A 10,143-nucleotide genomic window follows, 5' to 3' on the forward strand; every position below is an offset into this window, starting at 1 on the left:
TTTTTTTTTTTTTTTTTTTTTTTTTTTTTTTTTTTTTTTTTTTTTTTTTGCGCTTTTCCTTTCAAACTTCCCCTCAACGTTTTTAAAACACTTCTAGTGTGGAGAGGTTTCCACACATTTATAAATAATATTTCGTTCTCTTCTCCAATCGATGTGCAGAGGTTTCTAAACGTTAATTTTGTTAGGTTATGGAGCCTCTTATTTATAGCTTAGTCAACAGATATACATTATGGTAAATGACATATAAAGTAAAATGTCATAAACAGCAAATAACTATATACAATAAAAAACTGTATCTAAATAGTTATATACCCATATGATTATATTTGATAAAACTATATATATAGTAAGCTAAACTATATATATATATATATATATATATATATATATATATATATATATATATATATATATATATATCTCGATCTTTAATAATTTCTATATTCCCTCTATTCTCTCTAATACTTTCTATATTCTCTCTAATCTCTCTCATCTCTCTCTAATACTTTCTATATTCTCTCTAATCTCTCCTACTCTAGAGGTAGTCATCAATAAAAAAAAGTTTTAGTCAATATTCTCCTTGCATTTTCTTTATGATGTTCTTTATGTTCATCTAAATCTAGTGTGTTGTTGTGCGATCCTAACAAATTTCGGGGCCCAACATCTTCATTGGAACTCGTTTTGTTCTCCAGTCGATATGAGACCCCCCAATCCACTCCCGTTCGGAACCTGGTGTCATTACTGACACACCGCCTCGTGTTTACGTTTACCCCCTTTGGGGCTCAGCCTCCTTGCTGGCACATTGCCCAGTGTCAGGCTCTAATACCATTTCTAACCGCCCAAACCTTCTCCCCAAGTGATGTAGAGCCCTCCAATCCTCCCCCCTTCGTGGCCCAACATCATTGCTGACACACTGCCTCGTGTCCACCCCTCTTCTGGGCTCAGCCTCCTCGCTGGCACATTGTCCCGTGTCTGACTCTGATACTATTTGTAACGGCTCAAACCCGCTTCTAGCAGATATTGTTCTCTTTGAGTTTTTCCCCTTCCGGCTCTCAAGATTTAATTTAGAAAAATTAATTTTATTTTTTTGGCATATATAAATCCACATTTTTTATATGAAATATCACTAAAAAAATTACCCATTTAACTCTCACATATTTAATATTTAAATGGATTAGCCAGCAATTCATCCCGTAATTACTTATGCAGAAAATGTGTTTTGACTTCAAATTCTTCAAATTCACTCTAGAGAGAATAATCAAATACCGTACGAGAATAATTTTTTTTAATCTTTGAAAAATAAAAGAGGAATGCTCAATTTGTCTTTATTGTAAGATTCGACAATATCAATTTGAGTACCGATTAGCCACAACTATAAATATCGAACTCTGAAGTATTCATAAGCAAAGTAAATCCTTTAAAACTATCTATCAAGGGTGTTCCAAAATGAGCTGTGAAGACGTGTTGCCTTCAAATCTAAATCCAATTAAGGATGTCAATCACATATATGTGCAAGATGCTGGATGGTTTGCAGTGGAACAACATAACAAGGGCAATGGAAATCGTTTCATTTACAAGAGTGTGGTGAACGGTCTGACCGATCTGATCAATAACAACGCAGGTCCTCGATTATATATTATTGTGATAGAAGCTTTAAATAATGATGGCATTCCTTGGTCATATATTGCAAAGATAGAACACTTTGGGATTCACGCCAAAATACCCATTCTCTTATCCTTTGAAGATGTCCTTAAGGATTTCAAAACCCATTAGTTTGCTCTCTTTTTCCAATAAGCCCCCTCTCTCTACATATAAGGGGGCGTTGCGTTTTTAGTTATGAAAATGACATAGACTACAATAAAATAATCATATATATATATATATATATATATATATATATATATACTTATTAATTATGCATATTAATGGGAACAAATTCTCTCCTAATATATATATTAAAATTTTATTAATTTTATATTAGAAAGAAATTCAAAATGCACTAATATATTTACAAATAATTTAATATGTATTTTACGCTCAAAATTTATTCGAAGTTAAGTGTTTGGTGCGTGTCCAACAAATGTGGAATTTATATATATGTATACACGTGTCTAATACATGTCCAACATGGACATGTTTCAAACATGGACATGATAATAATTTGTTATTATACTTTCTTTACACTCGGTCAAACTGTATTTGATACACTTCCAAAAATTTGCCTAAATTAATAAAAATACTTCTAAAACTTTAAAAGAATAATATTTTTAAATTTTTTAAAAAGAATTCTAGATAATATTCTTACCGTTAGATTTGGATAGAAATCGTTAATACTTATTTCAAAAATGTGGTTAAACTTTCGACCAGTTTAGCTATTATAAAAAAAATATAAAAAAAATTAAAAGAGTATTTACCATTAATATATAGACAAAAATCATTAACAACGTCTTCTAGAATTCCTTTGATGAGCACACTATAGCTTGAATATAAGTGTATAAGGTTTGTTATAGCTTCTTGGCTCTTGTTCTTTTGAGGTATGGAAATTTCTTGGTCGTGGTTTACATTAGGAGTGCCAGGAGGACGCTGGGCGATGCTAGGCCTGGAAGGGAGTGAATTATGAGATCCTACATCGGTTGAGGAGGAAAACGAAACATTCTTTGTAAGGGTGTGTAAACCTCTTCCTAACAAACGCGTTTTAAAAACCTTGAGGGAAAAGCTCGTAAGAAAAATCTCAAAGAAGACAATATCTGTTAGTAGTGGGCTTGGCCCGTTACAAACGGTATCAGAGCCAGACACCGAACAGTGTGCCAATAAGAACGCTATTTCATGAAAGAGTGTGGATTGTGAAATCTCGTGTCGATTGGACCGAGAAACGACCACCAACATAGACGCTCACCCCAAATGACCAATTTTATAGGGTTATAGAGTTGTTTTGAACAACGGAAAGGGTCGATTCTATAAAAGCGAGAGGAATATATGGAGAGAGAGAGGATTTGAACGTGGGTTTAGGGAAAAGAGAGAAAAAGTGCGTAGTAAACTGAACCGGTGAGTAGCAGCAGAGCAACAACAATGGCAGAGGCAGCAAAAGAAAAGGCGCCAAAAGCAACACACTCGGAAGCCAAGGGGGCCTCCCCTGCCCCCCTCCGCCTCCCCGACATTCCAAAGTTTCATCACACCCATCACGAAAGCGAAATCTCCCCAATTCCAAGGTCTTATTCCATTCCATTTCTTCTATTTCTGCAAGAATCTTTCCTCTCCTTTTGCTTTTCTTCCCAGTCAGAGCTCCCCTTTTGTCTTTAAGACCATTTCATATTTGATGGTAATCATGATAAAGTTCATCCTTATCGTCTTATTAACTCAAAAATCCATCTGGGTAACATCAAATTCGCCTTTAAATCTCTTTAATCCCCTTCCCCTTTTGTGTTCTTGATGTTTCAATGTCTGTTTATGTAAATTATCTTATACCCATGTTACTAAATTGTCTTGATGTGTATTATTAGTAGAGAAACAGGATATATAGCTCAAATTCTTTTGGTTTTACCCAAATGGGCTGTCTCCAAGTGCACTTTCTGAGTTTTTCTACAAGATTTCTGCTGGTTTGAACATAGAAAAGTGTCAGATTATTAATTGAAACTGGTTTTGTTTGTTGAGATCTTGGAGTTTTGTGCTGTTGGTGAAGAAAAATATAGTTCCAATAGTAAGTAATCTGATACTTTCTTGGGTTGTTAACTCTGCTTGTTATCATATGCTTGTTGGCACTCCATGAATGTTCTGCTCCAGGTATCTGCATTTGGAATCGAACATCGGCTTTAGGCTTTTTCGACTTGTCAAAAGAACATTGTTGTTGTTTCGAGCAGTCTCGAGCTCGTTTACGAGATTCTTCAACTGGTTTTGTTCATAGGATCAATGGCTCAAGTGTTTTGTAATTCTGTGTTTCTAGTCATTGTCGTCCTTTTTGTTAGGATCGATCTTTCACAGCAGTTTCAATCGTCTCCGACTCGGACCCTTTTAAGAATACAGAAGCTTCTGAACTTCCCAGCTGCATTGAGTAACTGGAATGACAGTACAGATTTTTGCAACCTGGAACCGGATGCCTCCGTGACCGTTGTATGCTATGAGGGAAACATGACACAGTTGCATATAATTGGCAAGAAAGGAGCTCTTTTACTACCCCGTAACTTTTCGATGAGGGTTTTCGTTACTACCCTTGTTAAGCTTCCGGATTTGAAAGTTCTTACGTTAGTTTCTCTTGGTTTATGGGGGTCAATACCTGGAAAAATTGCTCATTTATCATCATTGGAAATACTAAACATGAGCTCTAATTTCCTTTATGGTGCTATCCCTCAGGAAATGTCGTTGCTGTCTGGTTTACGAACGCTTATACTTGATGATAACATGCTTGCAGGACAGCTTCCTGATTGGTTCAGCGTGCTTCCGCTTCTAACCGTTTTGAGCTTGAAACACAACATTCTCAATGGATCATTGCCCGATTCATTTAGTGAGTTGGAAAATCTTCGGATTCTTTCCCTTTCGTATAACCGTTTTTATGGAGAGTTGCCTGATCTAAGCACTTTGACAAACCTCCAAGTTCTTGAATTGGAGGGCAATGGCTTTGGACCTCAATTCCCTCAACTTGGCAACAAGTTGGTTACCCTGACACTGAGTAGAAACAAGTTCAGATCTTGTATCCCTGCTGAAGTTAGCTCGTTTTACCAGCTTCAACGTCTGGACGTTTCATTGAATTCTCTGGTTGGACCGTTGCCATCGGTATTGTTTTCTCTACCATCTCTTTCTTATCTCAATATATCAGGGAACAAGCTGACAGGAATGATTTTGGATAATATTTCTTGCAATGATGAACTTAAAGTTGTAGATCTATCCTCAAATCTTTTGACTGGAAGCTTGCCCAAATGTCTTCTAGCCGATACGAGGAATCGGGTTGTCTTGTATCCAAGAAACTGTTTTGTCACTGGAGATCAACAGCAGCATCCAGTTTCGTTTTGTCGAAACGAAGCGTTAGCTGTGGGCATTGTACCTGAGGAAAAGAAAACGTACGAATCACGAAATACCTTTCTCGCCCCGAGTATAGTTGGTGGTGTTGTTGGAGTGGTCATTTTGTTCGGTATAGTTTACTGGGTCGTAAGAAGAAAGAATGAGAAGAATATGGTGAAGAATCCTCCTACAAATTTAATAGTAGAGAATCCTTCTGCTGGGTACACCTCGAAACTGCTCTCGGATTCAAGTAAGATCCTTTTTTCACATCGACCTTTAGTTTAGCTGCTCTTTCGAGAACAGGGCGTACTAGTTCTTGTGAGCAATGACATTCTCTCTTAATTGGTCAAAAACTATGTAGGATTGTTATTTTAAGCCTTCATATTTTGTTATTCTTTTCTAGTACCCTATCAAAATGAGTTAAAATCCATCCAAAAATGACTGTAATGTGAGGTCCCACGTCGGTTGGATCGGTTGGAGAGGAGAACAAAACATTCATTATAAGGATGTAGAAACCTCTCCCTAGCAAACATGTTTTAAAACCTTGACGAGAAGCCCAGAAGGGAAAGCCCAAAGAGGACAATATCTGCTAGCGGTGGGTTTGGGCAGTGTGCCAACGAGGACGTTGGGCCCCCAGGGGGGTGGATTGTGAGGTCCCACATCGGTTGGAGAGGAGGACGAAACATTTTTTACAAGGGTGTGGAAACCTCTCCCTAGCAGACGTGTTTTAAAACCTTGTGGGGAAGCTCAGACGAGAAAGCCCAAAGAGGACAATATCTGCTAGTGGTGGGTTTGGGCTGTTAGAAATGGTATTAGAGCCAGACACCGGGTGGTGTGCCAGCGAGGACGTTGGGCCCCTAAGGAGGGTGGATTGTGAGGTTCCACATCGGTTGGAGAGGAGAACGAAACATTTCTTATAAGGGTGTGGAACCTCTCCCTAGGTGACGTGTTTTAAAACCTTGAAAGGAAAGCTCAAAGAGAACAATATCTGCTAGCAATAGGTTTGGACTATTACAAATGGTATCAGAGCCAAACATCGGGCGGTGTGTCAACGAGGACGCTGGGCCCTAAGGAGGGTGGATTGTGAGGTCCCACATCGGTTTAAGAGGAGAACAAAACATTCCTTATAAGGGTGTGGAAACCTCTTCCTAGCAGACGCGTTTTAAAACCTTCCGGGGAAGCCCAAAGAGGACAATATTTACTAGCGGTGAGTTTGGGTGGTTACAAATGGTATCAGAGCCAGACACCAGGCAGTGTGCCAACGAGGACGCTGGGCCCCCAAGGGGGGTGAATTGTGAGGTCCCACATCGGTTGGAGAGGAGAACAAAACATTTCTTATAAGGGTGTGAAAACCTCTCCTTAGCAGACGCATTATAAAACCTTGAGGGGAAGCTCCGAAGGGAAAGCCAAAGAGGACAATATTTGTTAGCGGTGGGTTTGGGCAGTTACAAATGGTATAAGAGCCAGACACCAGACACCAGACGGTGTGCCAGTGAGGACGCTGGGCCCCCAAGGGGGGTGGATTGTGAGGTCCCACATCGGTTGGAGAGGAGAACGAAACATTCATTATAAGGGTGTGGAAACCTCTCCCTAGCAGACGCGTTTTAAAACCTTGAGGGGAAGCTCCGAAGGGAAAGCCTAACAAGGACAATATTTGCTAGCGGTGAGTTTGGGCTGTGTTACATATAAGATCCATAACTTTCAGCCCGTAGTTAGACGATAATCTATATAAGACGTGTACTAGCTTGAAGCTCTAATATGGATGCTTATTTATTTACTTTGTTAAAGTACCATGACTGAGATGAGTAGTGTAGTAGCTAACAAGTCCCTTATGCATTTTGATACATTACCTCTTCCTTCATCACCTTCAGGGTATATATCTCAAACAATGCCATTTGCGCCGCTCGGCCTTTCAACTTATAGAGTGCTCTCATATGAAGAGATTGAGGATGCTACCAACAACTTCGACTCTTCTGCTTTCATGGGTGAAGGTTCTCAAGGACAGGTATAACAAAATCTTGTATGTGATACCCGACTCTTTCATTATGAACGATGTCCGACTTTGACTCTTTTGCTTTCATGGGGTGACGGTTCTTAGTAAGGTTTCGATGATATAGTAGCTTCAATCTTTGTTCATTACTCGCTCTGGTTCTTCTGTAACCGAAACTTCTTCTTGCTTCAACTTCCGTAGTTCCAATTTCAACTTTGAGATCCTACATCGGATGGAGAGAGGAACGAAGCATTTCTTATAAGGGTGTGGAAACCTCTCCCTAATGAACGTGGGAAGCCCGAAAGGGAAAGCCCAAAGAGGACAATATCTGCCAGCGGTGGGGTTGGGCTGTTACAAATGGTATCAGAGCCAGTTACCGATCGCTGGGCCCTCAAGGGAGATGGATTGTGAGATTCCACATCGGTTGGAGAGGGGAACGAAGCATTCCTTATAAGGGTGTGGAAACCTCCTAGTGGACGTGTTTTAAAACTTTGAGGGAAAGCACGAAAGGGAAAGCCCAAAGAGGACAATATCTGCTAGCGGTGGGCTTGGACGGTTACAAATGGTATTAGAGCCAAACATCGGGTGGTGTACCCGCGAGGACGCAGGGCTCTCAAGGGGGTGGATTGTGAGATCCCATATCAGTTCGAGAGGGGAACGAAGCATTCCTTATAAGGGTGTGGAAACCTCCTAGTGGACGCGTTTTAAAACCTTGAGGGGAAGCCCGAAAGGAAAAGCCCAAAGAAGACAATATTTACTAGCGGGGACTTGGACTGTTACAAATGATATCAGAGCTAGACATCAGGCGGTGTGTCAGCGGGGATGCTGGGCCCTCAAGGGGGGTGGATTGTGAGATCCCATATCGGTTGGAGAGGGGAACAAAACATTCCTTATAAGGGTGTTGAAACCTCTCCTTGGTGTACGCGTTTTAAAACCTTGAGGGAAAGCCCAACGAAGACAATATCTACTAGTGGTGGACTTTGGCTGTTACAAATGGTATCAGAGCCAGACATCAGACGGTGTGCCAATGAGGACACTGGGCCCTCAAAGGGGTGGATTGTGAGATCCTACATCGGTTGGAGAGGGGAACGAAACATTCCTTATAAGAGTGTGGAAACCTCTCCCTAGTGGACGCGTTTTAAAACCTTGAAGGGAAGCCCGAAAGAGAAAGCCCAAAGAGGACAATATCCGCTAGCGGTGGGCTTGGGCTTGGGCTGTTAAATCATGTACTCCTTTATGGTGGCATACAAATTTTGTTTGAACAAAGCGCTTTTTGTACACTTCGTCTCTTACATCAAAGACTTTGTCCTTTTTTTTGTTATCAGATGTACCGAGGTCAGCTAAAGGATGGCTCTTTTGTTACCATTAGATGCCTTAAAATGAAAAGAAGATCTAGTATCCATAACTTCACGCATCATATCGATCTTATTTCGAAACTCAGGCATCGTCATTTGGTTAGTGCTCTTGGACACTGCTTCGAGTTGTACTTGGAAGACTCGAGTGTCAGCAGAATATTTCTCGTCTTCGAATACGTTCCGAATGGCACGCTTAGAAGTTGGATATCTGGTAAATGGAAATGGATATCACCAATGTTCATACTGATTTCATTTCTGCATTTTAACTATTCAAATGGCTTGCAGAGAGGCACACGAGGCACTCGAGGCGATCGCTTGCTTGGACACAGCGTATAGCAGCAGCGGTAGGAATAGCTAAAGGCATCCAGTTTTTGCATACGGTTGCTGGCGTATACTCGAATAACATTAAAATAACAGATGTACTACTGGATCAGAATCTTGTTGCAAAAATTAGCAGCTACAACCTTCCTCTGATGGCTGAGAGCATGGCTAAGGTACAACAAAGAAGCATGCCAGTCTATTCATCTCCTTGGTCCTTCTTGTTCTCTCTAGTTCATAACGACCCGGTTAACTTCTCAGGTCAGTCGGGGAGTTTCTTCAGGTGGATCCAAGGATTCGAGCGATCAAGAAAGGTTGGTTATGAATATATTTTGTGGGATCCCACATTGATTGAAGAGAGGAACGAGTGTCAGGCCCTGAAGGGAGTGGATTGTGAGATCCCACATCGGTTGGAGAGGGGAACGGAGCATTCTTTATAAGGGTGTGGAAACCTCTCCCTAGCAGACACGTTTTAGAAACCTTAAAGGAAAAGCCCAAAGTGGAGAATATCTGCTAGCGGTGGACTTGGACGGTTACATATTTAACGTATATTCACCTTGCTTCACAGGATCAATCAAGAAGCTCAGGCTGATATCTATGACTTTGGAGCAATATTATTAGAAATCATTCGTGGGCGATCCTTCAAATCGAAAAACGAAATAAATGCTCAAAGGGAGAAGGTGATAGAGATTACTTTTCTTTTCAATACGTCTGCATGCGTGCGTGCGTGTGTGTTGTATGGAGAGTAAAAGACCCAAACGCTATGAAATTTATCTATGAACATGTTGAAGTAGACATGACGTTTATGACGTTCTTTGATGAATGCAGCTACAAGAAGCCATTTCAGGGGATAGCGTTGCGCGAAAGAACGTAGTCGATCCCGCCATTCAAAACGAATGCTTAGATCAATCATTGAAGACAATGATGGAAGTTTGTGTGAGGTGTCTGCTCAAAGATCCAATAACCAGACCTTCCATTGAAGATGTTCTCTGGAATTTGCAGTTTGCTGCTCAGGTTCAGGACGCATGGTGCGGTGAGTACCGAAGCAGCGACGGGTCTCCCGTCTCCCCTTCTCAACCGAAACTCTCAATCTGCTAAGTCCCACAAAGAGGTTCATTTAGTTTATCCATATCAGTTCTTGGATCTTCATAGACTCTTTCTGCTGCCATGAGCTTCACTCTGTTAAAAGAACAGTTTAGTTGGTTTAGTCTTCAAAATGAACAAAGTTTGGTTTAATCTTTTAATCCTTGAACTTCAAGCATATGTTTTAAACGTTAGAGCGGTGAGCGTCGCAAAATGAGTGTCTTAGACGTCTTCTTTTGAAAATGAGTTTCTCGAGAACAATGTTGGACTGCAGATATTGAGCCCCAGCCCATGAATTGGAGGTTGATATATTGGGTTGCTCTCTCGTACGGTATTTATAAAGAACTCAACATGGACACGGGAGGATTCATGTCTTGATAATACCCAGATGGATGGATGTTTGAA

General features: G+C 40.5%; 1 protein-coding gene across 2 annotated transcripts; it reads left to right on the forward strand.

The window, feature by feature from the left end:
• Nucleotides 1–3,014: 3,014 nt before the first annotated feature.
• Nucleotides 3,015–10,143, forward strand: LOC111453801 (probable inactive leucine-rich repeat receptor-like protein kinase At3g03770). 2 transcript variants are annotated; one of them, XM_023095036.1, is made up of 8 exons: nucleotides 3,015–3,209; nucleotides 3,781–5,242; nucleotides 6,864–6,997; nucleotides 8,308–8,548; nucleotides 8,623–8,831; nucleotides 8,917–8,969; nucleotides 9,224–9,335; nucleotides 9,484–10,143. In XM_023095036.1, exons 2-8 carry the CDS (start codon nucleotides 3,907–3,909, stop codon nucleotides 9,751–9,753), a joined length of 2,355 nt encoding a protein of 784 aa, XP_022950804.1. In that variant the 5' UTR covers nucleotides 3,015–3,209; nucleotides 3,781–3,906; the 3' UTR covers nucleotides 9,754–10,143. The 2 variants fall into 2 exon arrangements, with proteins under 2 accessions (XP_022950804.1, XP_022950805.1); XM_023095037.1 differs by lacking the exon at nucleotides 3,015–3,209 and having other exon boundaries at nucleotides 3,223–4,498; nucleotides 4,589–5,242.

Source organism: Cucurbita moschata, unplaced genomic scaffold, assembly GCF_002738365.1.
Source record: "Cucurbita moschata cultivar Rifu unplaced genomic scaffold, Cmos_1.0 Cmo_Scf00015, whole genome shotgun sequence".
Classification (NCBI taxonomy): Eukaryota; Viridiplantae; Streptophyta; class Magnoliopsida; order Cucurbitales; family Cucurbitaceae; genus Cucurbita; species Cucurbita moschata.